We start from the raw sequence: 17,998 nt of genomic DNA, 5'->3' as shown, positions 1-17,998 counted from the left end.
ACAAACCAAAAAACGACTGATGCTCATGACCAATTCATTTGTTTTCCTTTTAATAGTTTGGTTTCTGATCTTAATAGGATTGATACAGCAAGGAAGAAAATTCATGCCAAAATCAACATTGTTTTCAAAAAAGAATCTACCACAGTAAATAACAGCAGATAGAAGACACTGCAGAGAGGATTTCTGGAGAGCCCGGTATTCAACCACAGAGAGAAAAGAAAGAAAAAATATATATGAAGTAATCAGAGTTAGCAGCAATTAAAAAATAAAGTGCATTTGGCTAAACTTGTGTTGTTGCTCTGTTGCTTGTGGTGCATTCACTACCAAAAGGCAAAAACAGCAGGTCATATCAGCCGAATTTGGATGACGGTGGCCTTGGATTTTAAGGAGAATCAAACACCTCTGCAAGTGGGCTAAGTTGGGGGAGATAGGGCTACAATCGAAGGCTAGTCCTACTCAGAGTAGACCCTTTGAAATGGACCAGGCTAACTTGGGTCTACTCTGAGTAGGGCACAGCTGGATACAACCACCTGTTTGGGGTAGGGAGACACAGGCAACATCAGACGACTCTTCATGTGATCCTACTGGCTTTCCCTGCCCACCGCTGTTTCCTGAAAGCTGTTTCAAAGCTCCTACGAAAAGGATGTTTCCGTGGAAGGGAAAAACCACAACATTCAGTGCATCAAGAAAACTGTGTGGAACAGTGGCCTATTTTATTCTGCAGATATTGCAGGACAAAGGAATTTTTTTCCCCAGCTATCCAAACTGGGGCGTGGGGTGTTTTTAAATGGGTGGGGGCAATGAAACATTTTATGGAAAGCATGTAAAGGGATCCAAATCCACTACACAGTTGGCCACCTATCCACGTTATTTCAGAAGCTGAACGGAGCCCATCAAAAAGACTCCTGAGGTCTGCATTCAAAAAATTTCATCTCAAATGGGGAGGTTTTTTTCTCATTCTGCAGCTCATCGCACAGCTGCGTACATACATCTTCGGCCAGGGAACTGCACTCCAATTAATTCAGCAGTACCGCTAACTCCATGAGGACTAGCTGCATTAGGGGCAGAGTAATTAAAAAAAACCAACCCTCCCACAAGGGCTAAGGGAGAAAGAGGCATAATCCAGAAGGAGACAAGAGAGACAGGTGTTCATCCATCCTATTAAATATGTTTATTGACAAACTATCCTCTTCTAAAGCAGGAGAGAGAGAGCATGGGGTATAGCTTGGATGAACAACTGCCTCTTGAACACAGTGGGCACGATCCAGCTGAAATTAAGTCCCTCTGCTTTCAACAGGAGAGAAAAGAGTCCAATATGGGCTAAAATCTGTCCCAGTGAAACCAGTAAGACATACAGGATGCTTAAAAGCTCTGCCTATACAGCACCTTTATTTACATGAAGAATACAAGGCTACCCTTTTTTGAGGAACGCATGGGCATTTAATTCAGGAAGTTCTGGACGTGGTGAGGAATTTTGGGGGTGTGGGGAAGAGAAGAACAGCTTTGGGTCGATTTCCATTTAAACCCACTGGAAAAAAGGGAGCCAATACAGAATTTGTATAGGCTTATCTCGACATTTCATTGTTTCTAAAAAAGAAAACAAAAGGAATGGGAGATTAGATCTCTCATTCCTCCGTGTTAACTGTATAATCACGAGCATTTCTCTCCTGCTAAATTATTAGCTTCTCATCACCTCCGCAGGGGTGGTGGGTAAGAAGGACCCTAAAATTAAGAGCGTGTCAAAAGGCTAGAGGGATGGAGGAAAGAAAAATCATGTGCAACCAGGAGGATTCTCTCGGCCTCGTGGCGGAAACAGCGAGGCAGGTGGCGACAAGCTTCTCCGTGGATCCACAACCGTTTCCCATTGCCCGAAACTATTTGCATAAGCGGGTTTAAGGGGCAGGAAGAAATGGCTGCTGGCCTCCTGCGTCTTCTCCCGCTTATCTGCTCTGCTGCAAGTACTGGTGCGTGAACATATTCAACTCACTGTCCAGCCAACCAGCTTTATTCCTGCAGAGAAACATAAAGAACCTAAGGGAGAGCCCTTCAGCCGGATCAGGCGGCCTGTCTAGTCCAGCATCCTGTCCTCAACAGTGGCTAACCAGATGCCCCAACGGGAAGCACACAAGCGCACATGTGTGTGTATTCGTGTGTATAATTACTGCATCTACGCAATGCTGCAACAACATTTACTCTGTTGGATTACATCAGCCCTTGCTCATCTGGGCTGATAAGAGCTGTCGTCTAACATCATCTGGACGGCACCAGGTTAGGGTGGGCTGGATTCAATCAATTTTTAAAAGGGGCTCCCAAAAGTCGTTTTGAATCCAAGTCCTAATCAAAATGATAGACAGCACATACCACCCTCTTTATATTATTTACTTATTTTCTTCTTTATGTTATTTATTTATGAAATTTATACCCCGCCCTTCTTCGCAGTAGGAGCCCAGGGCAGCCAACAAAAAACACTTGATGACATTGTAAAAACAGACTTTAAAATAAATTAAAACATCTTTAAAAGCATTTTTTTAAAAAAGCTTTAAAAATATCTTAAAAAAGCAATTCCAACCCAGATGCAGACTGGGATAAGGTCTCTACTTAAAAGGCTCATCATCATCATTTATTACCCGCCCTTCACTCAAAGGTCCCAGTGCAGGTTACAAAAAATTTAAAACACGACATTAAAAACAATTTAAAAACATCCTAAAATAGGGCAGGTCCTTAAAATACACATTGCGCATGTCAAAGCTCCCATTCTGCATTTCCTTCACGTAAACTACTTAAGTGTTTTTTTATGAGTAAATAAAATAGGATGAAGTGAAATGTACCTCACTGCTGTGAACAAGAAACCAACCAGAAATCCCCGCCCCCCCAAGGTGGTGGTCTAAAGGCACATGAGGCCACCACCTTGATGATGCTAAGCAGGTCCAAGTCTGCTCCGTGCCTGGATGGGAGACCTCTGGGAACCGCAGATGCATGCTGACTTGGGTTCCACAACAGAGGAGAGGGGAAAGTGGTCTGTAAGTGTAAGAAATTCCATACCTGAGCAATTTGGCTTTGCTCTGCAAGGAGTCCAAAATCTCAATCTTTTGATTCAGGGCTGTGATTTCTCTCTCCAGGTCTTCTCTTGTCACATCAACCTGCTGGCAGAGCTGAGCGAAGGTTCCGGCAAGCTCTCTTTTTCCAAGAATATATGTATTTGTTGTCGTTTTTTTAAAAAAGGACAACAGAAAGAGAAGAGGAAGAGGTCAATAAAAAAAAAAAGGGGGGGGGAGAATACTGAACTCAAAGAAGGAACAAAGGAAGTTGTCTTATGCCAAGTCAGACCACTGGTCCATTTGGCTCACTGTTGTCTACACTGACTGTCAGCCGCTATCCAGGGCTTCAGGCAGAGTCTCTCTGCTGGCCCTACTTAGAGATGCTGGGGGTTGAACCTGGGACCTTCTGCACGCAAAGATGCTCTACCACTGACCTGTGGCCCTTCTCTTGAAGCTGCTTCTGAAATCGCAGAACACGGCTTAACATTTCTATGCTCTGCAAACACAGGACATTTTGCAAGGCCCAAACAACAGAAATAGTAAAATTTCTTAACCCAGGTCTAGGTCAGCTTGCAGACCATGAATTAAAGCCGGCCCATAGCAGATCAACAGTGGGCCCACGACTCACTCAAGCTCTTCTAATGTTTAAGAGAGAGCTTTCTCAATACCCCCCCCAAATGCCCCAAAGATTCTTGGAGTACTTATCCAAGGACCCAGTTGGCACCTCCGCTTTAGAGCCATGTGTAGAATTCATGAAAAGCCTTGAGTTCCATCCACACTTAAAGGGATGCAAACTAAGGAAAACTGCCATCCATTTGCGTATTCTGCATGCTGTTTTCTTCTGTTGCTAGTCTCTAGAGGAGGGGTCAATAGAGTCATATGGGGAACAGGAACAGATTGCACGCTGGAAGTGCCATAGTTCAGTGGCAGAGCGCCTGCTTTGCATGCAGAAGGTCCCAGGTTCAATCCCCGGCAACGTCTCTAGGTAGGGCTGGGACAACTCCTGCTTAAAACCTTGGAGAGCCGCTGCATGAATACTGAGCTAGACAGATCGATGGTTTGATTCAGTACAAGGCAGCTTTCTATGCCAGTAGCACAGGTTCTGTGTAATTACTGACTTGCAGGAGAAATTTTTAAACCTTCCTTCCCCCCACCAGGCATTTGATGGCTGAAAGACACTGGTAATTCTGAGATCACTGTCTTTAGAATGTTTGTAACTGGTTTTACATTTGGTTTTGAAATGTTTTATCCCCGATACGTTTGCCACCCTGGGCTCCTTCTGGAAGAAGGGCGGGATATAAACTGAATTACTACTAGCAGTAATACCAAAGCTGGTTTGTGGAATATGCAGGTGCAGAATTATTTGGTCTAATTTTTAAAAAGATACCATTTTACTTGCACTGCAAAACTTAAACTTTATTTTTAAAGCCAGTTTAGTTGCCATCAGCATGCGCAACACTGAGAATATTTGTGAATATTCCGTGACACACCGGGCCGAAGTTGAAGCACACTGAGCTCTCTTCAAGGCCATTTGCCCACTCACAGAATGACAGTTCCTGAGTGCCATGCCTAACAGTATTAACAGGCTAAAAAAGAAATGATTCAGAAGGGCGTAACGTAGACACATTCTCACATAAAACTCAAAACTCACTGTTGAACTTGGTGGCTGCAGTTAGAGCCCGTGTAACTGACAATGAGTTGGAGTTTCTCTCCGGCGTATTCCACGAACTGGCGCTTGAAGGCTCGCTCCTTCGCTTTCGTCGTCCAGGTGAGGCGCTCATAGACGTAGAGGAGCCCATAGAGGCCGAAAGAAAGAGCAATAAGCCTCCAGCCCACCGCCTTCCAGACCTGTGCGTAGAAGCGACACCCATCGTTATTAAAATGGCGGAAGATCGAAACCGAGTATTTTGTGATTTTTGCTAGTTTTGGGAAATTATCTGCGGGCGCTATTCAACCAAGTCATACTCAGAGTAGGCTCACTGAAAGCAATAGAAAATCAATTTATTTATTTGCATTTATAAAGTGCCACTTATCCTGTAGTGATGTGGTGGGGGAAGGTTCCAGTGCTTTATTTTGCCATGAAAAAAATCCTGTTTCATAAATTTGCTGGAAACAATAGGTTTATTGATTGACTGATTGATCATTACATTTATATCCCATCATTCCTCTAAGGAGCTCACGGTAGTGTACAAACATGGTTCTCCTATCTCGCCATTTTATCCTCAAAACAACCCTGTGAGGTACGCTAGGCTGAGAGACTGTGACTGGCCCAAAGTCACCCAGCGAGCTTCATGGCTAAATGGGGATTTGAACCCAGGTCTCCCAGGCCCCAGTCTGATGCTCTAACCACTACATTACACTGCATCTCCAACTATGTTGCATCCAGCTAAGTCCTATCCAGGGTAGACCCACAGAAATGAACAGCCCTGAGTTTGTTTTATCATTTAATTCCAATTTGCCAACAAATATCAGCGATTCAGCCATAACTGTAAAGTATCAGTCATGAGCTCTGCGGTGTGGGTGCTTGCTCATCAAATCCAAATTTGTCCCTCCGAAGGCAAAACAACCCAGCTTTTCTGGAGCACTGGACAGCTTCAAGACACCCTCAAGTTTAAAGATTCTCCTTCAAACCTACCACTCCGCCAACCACAAGGATGCCCATTGACGTTCTGGACGTGAGAGAGGCCAGGCCAGTGACCATAGAGACCATCAGCTCTTCCTGGGTCAAGGATCCCTGAGGCAAGGGAGGCAGGCTTGGGTTCGCTGGGGTCAAAGACAGAGGACGCTGAACCTAATTCGAAAAGCAGAGGGCACAGGGAGGACACAAGAGAGAGAGGCCTCTGTGTCAGAGAATGGTTTAAGACTCCATTCATAAGCACTTCCAGCACAACGCAAAGCGTCGATTTCAAACACAGCCAAGCAGGGTTTTGCGGTTCCCATTTTACAGATCGGGCTCCTGGGGCCAAGACACAGTCAAGGTTAGTGGCTGGTTTCATGGCTCTTTTGCATGGCACTCCGCCTCCCCCACCACGGCAGCAGCAGCAGTAGAAATTATGAGAGATGAGCAAAAAACCACACGTGTACTTCACTTGGGGTTATTTAGAATAAAAGGAGCAGAGTTCATAAATTCCTGTGTGTGTTGCTTCTTGCTCCTTCGGGGATGGAAACAGCAGCTGGGGCAACACGCCACTGACGACCATTCAGGAACACCAGAAGCTGCCCTTGTGCAGAGTCACACCAATAGTCCAGTGGAGCACACAGGTAGCCAGCGTGGTGCCCTCCAGATTTTGTTGGACTCCAACTCCCATCATCCTGGACCACTGGCCATGCTGGCAGTCCAACAACGTCTGGGGGGGGACCATATTGGCTACCCCTGAACTAGCTCAATATAGTCGACACTGACTGGCAGCAGCTGTAGCTGGTTTCTACCGTTTTAATTCCGTTCTAAGCGCTTCTTTTCTTTCTTATATATTGCATTTTCTTGTATTCCACAGAATTCAGATTGTAATACAATTAATATACAATATTAGAAATAAAATAAGAGTTTCTGGAAATGAAAAGACTATAAAGTTTATTGAAGTTTTAAGAGACCAACTCACATGATGCGACACTGACAAATACTGCAATTTTCTTTCTCGTAGCCTATATTTTATTTTGTTCTGTTTTATCTATTTGGGGTTGTTTTTTGATAACTCGGTGTATGTTTTTTTATTTTTATGTATAATAAAGAATTTTAAAAGAAGCAGTAAAATGCAATTAAAAATCAATACGGACATTTAATGTGGACGTGCCACCTGAATGAAGCTGCCAGACCACTGGTGGTCCACATTTCGGGAACCTCTGGCCACGGTGATTGGCGGCAGCGCTCCAGGGTCTCAGACAAGGAGGTCTTTTCCAGCCTGGACATGCTGGGATTGAACCCGGGACCTTCTACACGCTAAGCAGATGCTCTCCCACTGAGCCTCAGCTCTTGCCAAGGAGCAACAACAGGAAAGAGCGACTGCTTCCTCGCCCTGCTTGCGGGATTCTCGGAAGCGTCCGACTGGCCGCTGTGTGGAACCGGATGCCCGCTGAGTCGCCAGGCCGTCTGCTTACCTGGTCGTTGTAGCCCATCAAGGCCCGCCGGGTGTTTTTTGGCCCCAGAAACCGGTTCACAAGCATCGTCCACCCGAGAGAAAAGTGGAAGGCAATGTCCTCCTGGAAATCGGCACAGAGCTTGTCGCAGTTCAGGTCGTAGCTCATTGTGAAGCACTGCCGGGGGACCAGCATGTCTATCTGGCCCCTCAGGGAGACTGGCAGGAGGGGCTTTAGGCCATCTATTTAACAAGAGAGGAAAGGAGGCAAGAGGGGCTAGTATTAGAAGAAGCCCTGAGCCACAGATCAATGTGCGTGATGCTTTACACCAGAGGTGGGGATCATCTGTGGCCCCCTAGATGTTGCTGGAGTCCAACTCCCATCAGCCCCTGCCAGGACGGCCAATGGTCCCCATCCCTGCATTAAAAGTTAGCTGGGGCAGTGAAGGCAAGTGATGACCTAGTTCAGCAATGGGGAGCATGGTGCCCTCCAGATGTTGCTGGACTCCAACTCCCATCATCGTCACTCCCTATGCTGGCTGCTGGGAGCTAAAGTCTGACAATATCTGGAGGGCACCAGGCTCCCCACCGCTGAACTAGGTCATCACTTGCCTTCACTGCCCCAGCTAACTTTTAATGCAAAGACAGGGATCAGTAGCCATGCTGGCTGTGGCTCGAGTCTGGAGAGCTCCAGAGGTCCCCCCTTCATCCCTGGTCACTAGTACCATGGCGGACTGCTCCCTTCCCACAAGCGCTAACCGATCATTTCCTGCTGCATGGTCTGCAGGGATGTCGTGATGGCACTGGAGCAGCGATCTGACATGTTCCGGCCCAGGCCCTCCTCAATGTGCCGGTGCATTTCCTGGGAAAAGAGAGGCGGAGGTCAAGTTGGGTTTGTGGGTGCTCTCCCCACGTGAACATCCCTCCCCCCGCCCCCCCAGCCACGGTGCAACAGAAAAGAAAACAAGGCGAGTAAAATTGCTGAATGTAAGAGATTACACCCATCGGAATTTATGCTAAGTGAGACCGTTGGTCCATCTATAACTCAGTCTGTCCGCACTAACTGGGAGAAGATCCAGGGTTACAAACAGAGGACAGTCCCAGTTGTACCCGGTGGCGCTGCCAGGGATTAAACCTGGGACCTTCTGCATGCAAAGCAGGTGCTCTGCCACTGAGCTATGGCCCTTCCCAATATTATTTATTTATTTATTTATTATTTTGCTTTATATCCCGCCCTTCCTCCCAGGAGCCCAGAGCGGCATATCAACAAACAACGTCCAAGGTATCGCTCACATTCTTACGAACTTACAATAAACAAAACAAAACAAACATCGGCAATAATAACTCCAGAGCACTTTATCACTCACATTCTTATAAACTTTTATAACTACAGGAGACGGGTGGAAATCCAGCTGGAATTCGTCCACCAACACTGACAGCCGCCTGATCTCTTCCGCCATCGCGTTGGACACCTAGGAGAGCAATTACATGTCAAGTGATTAGGCAAAGCCAGAGGACTGGGGCCGGGGCTGAGTATCCTCTGTGCTGGAGCGTAAGAGAGGGGGGGAAGAGAGTGTCAAATGCTCTTTGCAGGAGAAGCTGAACTGGGCGCACATTCAAGGAAATGTGTTGCCACAGTTCAGAGGGGAGGCAATCCCACGGAGAGGGTGCCCCAACCGGGAAGAACGCCCGTGCCACTCATACTGCGGAGCGCCTGCCTCAGAGGACTACCCATCACCGCCGCCACTGTGCCCTCACCTGCCTCTCCACTTCCTCCGAGATCTGTTTGATTTTCAGCTTGTAGTTGTGAGTGAGGAGGTCCAGCTGTTTGTCAATGAACTCCAGGCGTTCCTGGCGATCCTCTCGCATCTCCAGGCAGTAAATTCTGGGAGGGAAGGAGAGAGGGAGAGAACGGCACACTAAGTGGAATCCTGGAGATCAGCCGGCAATCTCCAGGCGGCTCTCATTTCCTAGGGGCAGAAAAGACGTAGCGCCAACTCATCTAGGCTGTTAAAATACAAGGAACAGGCAACGCAGGGGCCTAACTGAGCCAGCAAGGCGCTCCCAATTCTGTATGGGGTGTCTGTGAGAAAAGGATGCTGGACTAGCCAGGCCAGTGGCCTGATCCAGGAGCCAGGCTCTTCTGACGCTCTGCAGCCGCTCACCTCTGCTCCTGGGCAGCCACGTGCACCGAGTCCATGATCTGGCGGACCTCTTCCGCGATCTGCTTGGCTCTGACCGTGTGCTGTTCAAATTTCGTCTTCACAGCAGACTGAGAGATGCATTCCTGCACAAGCGAGGGAAGGGAAATAAGTTGTTCAAGGGTTATAACCAGCTCAGTCCTACTCAGAGAAGACCCATCAAAATGAGTGAACCCAAGTTAGTCCTGTCCAATGGGTCTGCTCCAAGTAGGACTAGCGTTGGATACAATCCCAAACTCTGCATCCCACGTCAAGGTTTTACAAATCAGGCTTTACGTATGTTTAATCAGGCTTTACGTATGTTAGGTTGTTTGGCATCATATGCGTCTGGCTATCTCGGGGAGGACACCCCAGCATTGCTCATAAACGTTCAACACTAATTTTGCGACCTTGAGGACTACAGACTTGATTTTTTTTAAAAAAAATCAGATCTCTCAGGATGTTAGATTCTAGAACCCAGTTCAAACATTTGCACTGCACAGAAAACAAAGATCCGGGGTTATTTACTCCAATACCATAACGTAGTAAATTTCCTTGTGTCAAACTTTTGGAAGTGGACTCATTTCAGTGATTTCTTAGCTCAAGTGGGGGGGACGGGAGAGGAAGAACTCTATAGGAATTAGGACCAGCCTTCGGCCAACCTGGTGCCCTCCAGGTGTTTTGAACTACAACTCCCATCAGTCCCTTCTGCATGCAAAGCAGACTCTCCACCCCTGAGCTATGGCCATTCTCCACCCGTTTTATAAAAGCCAGCAGGAGCACAAACTTAGCTGACAATGAGACTTGCCTCAAATCTTCTCTCGAAATTCTGGAACTCAAACATCCTCACTTGGAACCCCTCCGCCAGCGCCCCGCCTGGGAGGAAAAGGCATTGAAATCCACTTTAATGTCTTGAGTAGATCCCCTCCCCAATTAAGATCTAGCAGTGACTCTATTTTCCGTGAAGGCAAGGTCAGCCTCCACCAGGCGTGGTGCCTCTCTGCGGAAGGTGTTTACAGGCCCCGTCCTTGTTTTCTATTCTGTAAGAAGCTCAAGGATTTCTCAGTGGGCCTGTTTTGGCTGAAACCTTGTCGGCACACACTGCTTGTGTTTGCTGTTGGAAGGAGGTGCACTGCTGCAGCAGCTGTGCAGAATCTCTGGCCTTCCAGATGTTGCTGAACTACAACTCCCATCAGCCCTAACAACAGGATGGCTAGTGGCCAAAAAAAGATGGGAGCTGCAGTTCAGCAATATCTGGAGGGCCAAAGGATCCCCACACCTGTGCTGCAGCCTCACTCTCCTTACCCTCAGGTGAGGTTTCCCTTGCTGCTAGGGCGGGAGGGCGTCCCCATTACCTCCTTCAGGCATCCCCTGTGCCTTCTGGATCCGGGCGCTCAAGACTTCCTTTGCGGAGACAAAGAAGATGCGGTCCCCAGCCTGGGGACGATCCACCACCCCCAGCTCGTCCACCAGGAAACTGGTGCAGCGTTCCATATGTTGGCGCTGAACCTGGAAGGAAAAACGGTACGGGCATGAGAGGAGGCGACGTCTCCCTTTCCAGCTGCCCACCCTCCACGGCGGTTTGCCGAACCCTCACCTCTTCCATGTACTCCGGTTCAGAGGCCGAGGCATCCCAACGGTTGTTCAAGATGAAGATGTTGGGCCGTGACAAGCGGGCATTGACTTTGTGGAAGAACTGCTTCTCCTGAAAAACAAAAGGCGCTAAGTGTGTCACAGGGCTGAGTCCTGCACCCCCTTCCCTCCACAACACCCACCAAGTTTCCATCAAGAATTACACGCAGTTTTGACACGCAACTCACGACAGGTCCCAGAGACTTGGGCACACAAAGTTGTCTGGCAGCTTGGGAGTTAAAAAGGCCAGAGACCCGGCCTCGCCCACAATCAATGCGATTGGATGGTGCGGAGGGGTGGGGCCAAGGAAAGGTATAAAGGCCGCAGCAATCCAGCAGTCCTTAGGGCCAAGGAGATGGCTCAGGCATTTTTAAATTTATGCATGTGAACATATTTGTGGGCCCTTCTAGTTGTGGAAGAAGACTGGCAGGATTCTATATTTTCGTTTTAAAAAAGACGTATTAGAGGTCCGCTTTGTTGCTTTTCTCTGTTTTGGAGCCTTTTTCCAAAACTCACGGGGTTGTATCTGATGCTGGTTGGAGCAGACCCATTGCCCTTAAGTGACATGACTACCAGATCATATTCAGAGGATTCTTTTTCAGCAGCGTAAAATGAGAAATCCCTCATTTCTAAATTGGCTTGGATGGAATAACGAAAGCAAGATTATAATCTGGAGATCTTGTCAATAGTCTGCAATATATTTCTGTAAGATTCAGTCCACAGGGGAATTTTGCTTTTTATCAATTTATTCCATGTGTTTGGGGGATTTTTCCTTTGGCTACAATATGCATCTGTCTCACATAAGAAAAGCCGACTGGATCAGGCCAGCATCCTGTTCCCACAGTGGCCAACCAGATGCGCACATACCGTTTGCATCAGCGTAGACTCGGAGTTAGCCACCAAGACAAACACATCAGCATCCAAGCAAAACTTATCAATCCAGCTGTCTAGTTCAGTGGTTACGTCGATTCCGGGGCTAACGGGGGTAGGAGAGATAGAGAACCGTTATTGACAGTTGCCTCAATTAGCAACTCTTTCTCCCCTAAAACAGCACCCCTTCCTGAACAACTCTTAAAATTGAAGCCCAACTTTCAAATGGTAAAAAAAAAAAAAAGACATAAGACTTTTGGAAGAGCCCCGCAGTTGGATGAGACCAAACGGCCCATCTAGTCCAGCATCGTGTTTTCACAGTGGCCAACAAGATACTTTAGCGGAGATGCTTTTAGCTCACAATTAGCTTCGCCAGCTTTCAGACCTGGGAGAGGAGAATGGGGTGTGTGTGAGTTTTTTAAAAAGGTACACGCTTTTAAGGGGAACAGCTTTTGGAAGCAGCATGGAATTAAAGCCATTGTCTAAACATCACCTACAGAGAAGGGTTTCAGCTATACGGTGGAGAATTTAGCATCAGTTTACGAATTAAATGCCTGCTAAGCAAGACGGTCAGGCAAATGCCAAAATGCTGAAGGAGTTTGCTTATGCATCATTCCCCGGTGTTTGTGGGGGGGGGGGAGAGAAGGAGAGAGAGAGAAAAATCTCACCTGTCCATCAAAACCAGGTCATCTTTCAGGAGCGGGCACTTTGAGTTTGGCCACATGACACTGACTAGGCCTCCGGCAGTCAGAACCTCATCCTGATGGAGGGCGTGAGCAAGTTGGTTGACTGTCTGGACGAAGAAAGAGATGAGGAGATAAAGTTGCGTGTCGGGAAATAATTATTATTATTAATAATAAATTTGATATGCACCCACCCTTCACCAGCAGGTCCCAGGACGGATTACAACAATTTAAAATTCAACGTAAAAACCAGGGGAAGGAGGAAATGGGATGGGGTGGCTGGTGGAAACCTGAACATGGAACACTCCACGCTGCAACATTTTGTTGCAGTACATAATGCTAGGTGACTAGTACAAATTCTGGCCACAATCCAGAAAGCTTTATGAACGCAATTGCAAGAGGAGCCCTGCTGGATCAAGCCAAAGGCCTTCCTCTAGACCAGGGAAAGGGAACCTTGTTTCACCATGAGGGGCTCATTCCCTCATGGACAGCCTCCTGCTGGAGGGAGGGGCAGTCCACATGCCAGGGGGAGGCGGGGCCAGAAGCAAAAGTAGGCGGAGCAACAGACGAGGCTCCAAGCCATGCAAAAGTCAGAGGTCTCTACACACAACCCTCTCCATCCTGGCAAGCGAGAGACGTTCGTTGCCAGGCTTCAAGGGCACATTTCAGCCTTGAGGAGGGTGTGGTGCAGGGTCAGAAAAGGGGTGTGCTCTGGGGAGAGTCCTGAGCACCCCATAGAGAGGTCTGGAGGGCTGCATTCAGTCCTCGGGACTTATTTTCCCTAATTTGAAGCGCAGGCAATAAATCAAGGTAATAATTGGTTGCACCCAATGCTAGTCTCACTCAGAGTAGACCCGTTGAAATTAACAAACTTAAGTTGCTCATCTACGTTCATTTGGATGGGTCTACTCCGTGTAGGACTAGCACTGGATGCAACCCAATCATAACAACATCCCTGCTTCAGATCAGAGAACAGGTTCTCTCTGAGGTCCCCCTCGCAAAAGAACAGAGAACACTTCCCAAATTTGACACGCACTCACCTTGATGCTCTTCTTCTCCTCAGATCCCTCGGTGAGCAGGAAGGCGTCCTGACCCTCCGTCCCCTCCACGCGCAGGAAGCAATTTGTGGTGTGCCCAATGCCGGAGGGGAGGACCTTATCCCACAGCATGGCGTTGATCACGGTGCTTTTCCCGTTGCTCGTCCTGAGAACAACATGGCACGTTTGTAAGGTCCTCGGGGCAGGGACCTGCTCTCCACGGAGGGTGGGGATACACAAAAGCAAGGGTGGCTAAGCTTTTTTGGCCAGAGGGCCACATTTGCCCTTGCTTAACATTCTGGGGGCCACAGGAGGCATCCCCCTGCTCTCATGCACAATACACGCAGGTACACTCCCCACTCCCCTCCATTCATCAAATGACTGATCTAATGACTGGGGAGGGGACACTTTGCCTCGGCACATTAGGGGGCTGAGCTTGAGAAAGGAGCGGAGCTCAGTGGCAGAGCACCTGCCCTGCATGCAGAAGGTCCTACATTCAATCCCCCCTGGCACCTCCAGGTGAGGATGGTAGAGACTCTGTGTCTAAAACCCTGGAGAGTCACTGCCAGTGAGTGCGGCCCACCCATCACTGACAATTGGCCCTCGGAAGGTTGTCCAGAAGGGAATGTGGCCCTCAGGCTGGAAAAAGGTTCCTCGCCACTGCCTTATGGCTCAGTCAGGATTTGAACGTGAGAGGTGCTTCTTTGATGTTTTTAACTGTAACTGTGTTTTAGAATGTTTTTAACTATTTTTCTTTCACTTGTCATTCAGTTGCTTTTGTTGATATTTTTGCCACCCTGGGCTCTTTCGGGAGGATACAAATTCTATTATTAAAAAAGAGAGTGACTCAGTTAGGAAGGCATCTGTTGGCAGGCACAAAGGCTGTCGCCTGCGTTTCTGGGCCAAAGGCAGGCAAGCAGGCCTCAAATAGCAGCCACCGCTCCATCCTCCCCCGCTGTCAAACTCCTCGTCAGGCAGAGAGCCTGCCATCTCGCTCACCTTCCAAAAAAGGCTACCTTCATGTGCCGCCGGGCCAGGACCTCGCTGATGCCGCTGACCTTGGACAGGTAGCCTTTGACCTCCTGCACTTGCTCCTCCGTGGTGACGGGGTCCAGCTCCACATTCTTGTGCGTTTCTGAAACCAAAAGGAAAGCCAGCTGTGCAGGGCAGCCGCAGGGCAACTGCTTGGCATGCAGAAGGAGCATCGGAAGCTGCGTGACACCAAGTCCTGCCATTAGTCCACCTAGCTCAGGATTGTCTACACTGACTGGCAGCAGCTCTCCAGGGTTTCAGGCAGAGAGTCCCCCGTTCAATCCCTGGCATCTCTAGCTACAGCTGGGCAAAGATCCCGGTGCGAGACCATGAAGAGCTGCTGCCAGTCAGTGCAGGCAATGCTAATATTGATGGGCCAATGACTGTGTTGGCCAGCTTGCACTCCTATTTAAGCCAGCCTCTTCTCTGCTCGCTCACCTACACTGAATTCCTTCTCGCCCATGGCGAATAGACAAGTTGTTAAAACACACACACACACAAAGGGGGCTGTCTTACCCTCTAGGAATGTTGCACTCTCCTGGATGTAGGCAGCCAGCTGTTCAAAGATGCCATTGATCTTCTTCTTGGCAGTGACAAAGTGCTTGAGCGGGGAGGCATTGACTTCTGCCATGTGCCTTTTGTCCTTCTTGCTGGAGACAATGGACTTGGAGTGGGGGAAGAGCAGGGACATTGCGCTAGACAGTGGGAGGGCAGGTGGGGGCCAAGAAGAGAGAGAGGGAGAAACTAGCAGTCAGCTAGGTTCAGCTGATAAAAACAAAACCCAGAGCCCATTTTCCTCCGTGAATTTGTCCTAACCCTTAAACCAGTATTGTCCACGCAAGACTGGCAGCGGCTCTCCAGGGATTCAGGCAGGGACCCTTACTTGGAGAAGCCATTGGGGGCTGAACCTGGCACCTTCCGCATGCAAGGCAGATGCTCTCCTGTTGAGCTATGTCTCTTCCCCTAACAATGGGGTGTGATGGCACTAGTAAACAGGAATGTTTTCAAATCCCTCCTAACAGTCTATAATGTTGGAGACAGGCGCAGCTCACCAGGGAGGGCATTTCGCAAACAGCCACCACTGAAAAGTCACTTCTTTTGCCTGTCCTGAAACTTTTAATATCCGGCTTCATGGTGTTGTGAGAGCTCCAGTATTATTTTAAATAAACAAACAAATAAATAATAAATAAATAAATATGAGAGACAGACAGAAACGTCTCCCTATCTACTTTTGCTACGCCATGCATAATCTGATATAAACCTCGTATTTAGGCTGGTTCCAATGTTTGAGGAATTCACACACACACACATTAGCTCTCCAACTTACTTTTAAGATACAGGCTGGGTGTTCACAGGCCAAGCATGATTTGCATCTGCTTTTCTAAGTTGCTGGGACCAACAAAATAAGCCACTGGCAATGGGAACAATTCAGTTTCCTCCCCCTGTCATTGTAAGGAGACAGAAATGTACGGGATTAGGAAACTCACACAGCCCAGTCATGGCCTGCGCCAGCTGCCTTTTTCATTTCCCGCATGGGACATCCCACCGCCGGCTCTGCTTTCATGCTCAGCGCCCATTGCCCTGCACATGCCTGGGGCCACATCTGTATGGCACATTTAAAGCGCTATGATTAGAGATGCAAAAGCCCAGAAAGAACCAGAAAAATTCAGGAAACAAAACACACACCCCTTTTAGCCAAAGCTTTTTTTGTTTTTCTGACAATGTGAGAAATAAAATTCTCTGAATTTTTTCCGTCCCCCCCCCCCGGCCTTCACTTCTCTATGATACCACTTGAAACAGTCATACCTTTCCCCAAAGAATCCTGGGAACTGTGGTTTGCTAAGGGTGCTGGGAGAGACCCCTATTTCCCTCACAGAACTACAATTCTGCTTAAGAAACACACTGTACTTTCATCCACTTCTCTCTCCGCCAACCCCCCCCCATATTTTATTAAATATCTTCTAATACCTTTAAAAAAAGAAGACGAATTAACACACACAGCCTTAACATCATACAGTTGTTATTTTCCTTATGGCAAAATAAATAAATAAATAAAAATGAAACACAATGCATGCAAATTATACACTTACGGCAAATCAATCTGATAAATTTTAAGAAGGGCTAAGACTGGAATCCTCACCCTACTTACCTGGAAATAAGCACCAGTAAATACAATAAGACTTACTTCTGCCTAGACATGGGCTGTGTACACACCATACATTTAAAGCACCCCACCACCACCCCACCAAAGAATCCTGGGAACCGTAGTTTACCCCTCACAGAGCTACAATTCCCAGCACTCTTAACAAACAAAAGTAAGAATACAGTACTTTCTTACGGCTCTCGCAAATACTTGGGCGCATTACATTCATGGGCTCTTACTCTGTCTTCCCTGCGCACCTTTGAGCGGGCGACATGAGAGATGCATCCTACTCCATTCGCCTCACGTGGTACCTGAGCAACTTAAGATGATTGTCCCCCCACAAACACACATAAACACTGAACTGCCACAAAACTGCTTTATACCGAGTCAGACCACTGGCCCATCTAGCTCAGTAATGTCCACACAGCCCGGCAGCAGCTCTCCAGGATGTCAGGCAGGGAGCCTCTCCCATCCCTACCTAGAGATGCTGGCACTGGGGACCTTCTACATGCAAAGCAGGCGCTCTGCCACTCCGCCGCAGCTTGGATCACCGCTACCACGCCCTGCCCCCCTGCACTGCCCATACAGAGGACACGAACAACCCACCTAAGCAAGCCTCTCCCCCACACACACCTTGCACCTCCGAGTTTCCAAGCAGAACCAGCATTCCCTGCACACTCTGCGCGATCCTGAGCACACACCTTGAACCTGCCTGCCAGCCACCCCCCCGTCACCTGCCTTGCCCACGTGCGCGAAGCCTCACCTGGCCGGGGCGGCAACCCAAACACACACCTTGCACCCGTGACCTAAACGGGCACGCCTCCCTCCCCGCACTGCACACGTGGAGGAACACCCCCCTCCTCCAAATTCCACAAAAAGATTAAAAGCAACTGGCAGCTACTGAGCTGGTTGCAACGTCTGTACCCGCTGACACGCGTCGCCTTCCTTGTCTCCTTCCAGGCGCTCCCCTCTCACCTTCACTGCCTTTCCCACTGCGCTGCTGCGAGACGGAACCAAGCCCCGGGCATCGTCAGAGGAGAGCGCCGGGAGCTGACGTCACACCGGCCGCGACAGCCCCTTCTCCTCACTGCCTCATGTGGTTCCCCGGCAGGATTCATTTCTGCTGATGTCACTCTCCTCCCTAGACCTGTTTATAGGGAGGGAGGGATGCCAGCAACTGGTGTTCTTCCCCTCTCCATTTGCTGTATCTTGATGTTTTTCAGTGTTATGTTGTAACAATACTATATTTTTCATATTGTATTATTATTGTATGACTGTATAGACAGTTTCTTTTTTATGGGAACCGCTTT

The 17,998-nt window shown here is 48.3% G+C and overlaps 1 protein-coding gene across 4 annotated transcripts; it reads right to left on the bottom strand.

Annotated features, from left to right (window-relative positions):
• Window positions 1–33: 33 nt before the first annotated feature.
• MFN2 (mitofusin 2) lies at window positions 34–17,786 on the bottom strand. Of its 4 annotated transcripts, none has more exons than XM_061600604.1 (19): window positions 17,613–17,786; window positions 15,873–15,987; window positions 15,062–15,240; window positions 14,513–14,648; window positions 13,517–13,679; window positions 12,462–12,586; window positions 11,791–11,899; window positions 10,889–10,996; window positions 10,647–10,800; window positions 10,100–10,167; window positions 9,277–9,398; window positions 8,870–8,996; window positions 8,479–8,583; window positions 7,871–7,973; window positions 7,134–7,354; window positions 5,674–5,829; window positions 4,690–4,886; window positions 3,043–3,177; window positions 34–2,010 (listed from the first exon to the last, which is right to left on the bottom strand). In XM_061600604.1, the coding sequence occupies exons 3-19, from the start codon at window positions 15,234–15,236 to the stop codon at window positions 1,941–1,943; spliced, it is 2,274 nt and encodes a 757-aa protein (XP_061456588.1). In that variant the 5' UTR covers window positions 15,237–15,240; window positions 15,873–15,987; window positions 17,613–17,786; the 3' UTR covers window positions 34–1,940. The 4 variants fall into 4 exon arrangements, with proteins under 4 accessions (XP_061456588.1, XP_061456589.1, XP_061456590.1 ...); XM_061600605.1 differs by having other exon boundaries at window positions 17,664–17,786; XM_061600606.1 differs by lacking the exon at window positions 17,613–17,786 and adding an exon at window positions 17,322–17,425.
• Between the last annotated feature and the right edge of the window lie 212 nt (window positions 17,787–17,998).

This window comes from Rhineura floridana, chromosome 18, assembly GCF_030035675.1.
Source record: "Rhineura floridana isolate rRhiFlo1 chromosome 18, rRhiFlo1.hap2, whole genome shotgun sequence".
NCBI classification, from domain to species: Eukaryota; Metazoa; Chordata; class Lepidosauria; order Squamata; family Rhineuridae; genus Rhineura; species Rhineura floridana.
Note: the sequence above shows the minus strand (reverse complement) of the source record. Positions and strands in the feature narration are given on the sequence as shown.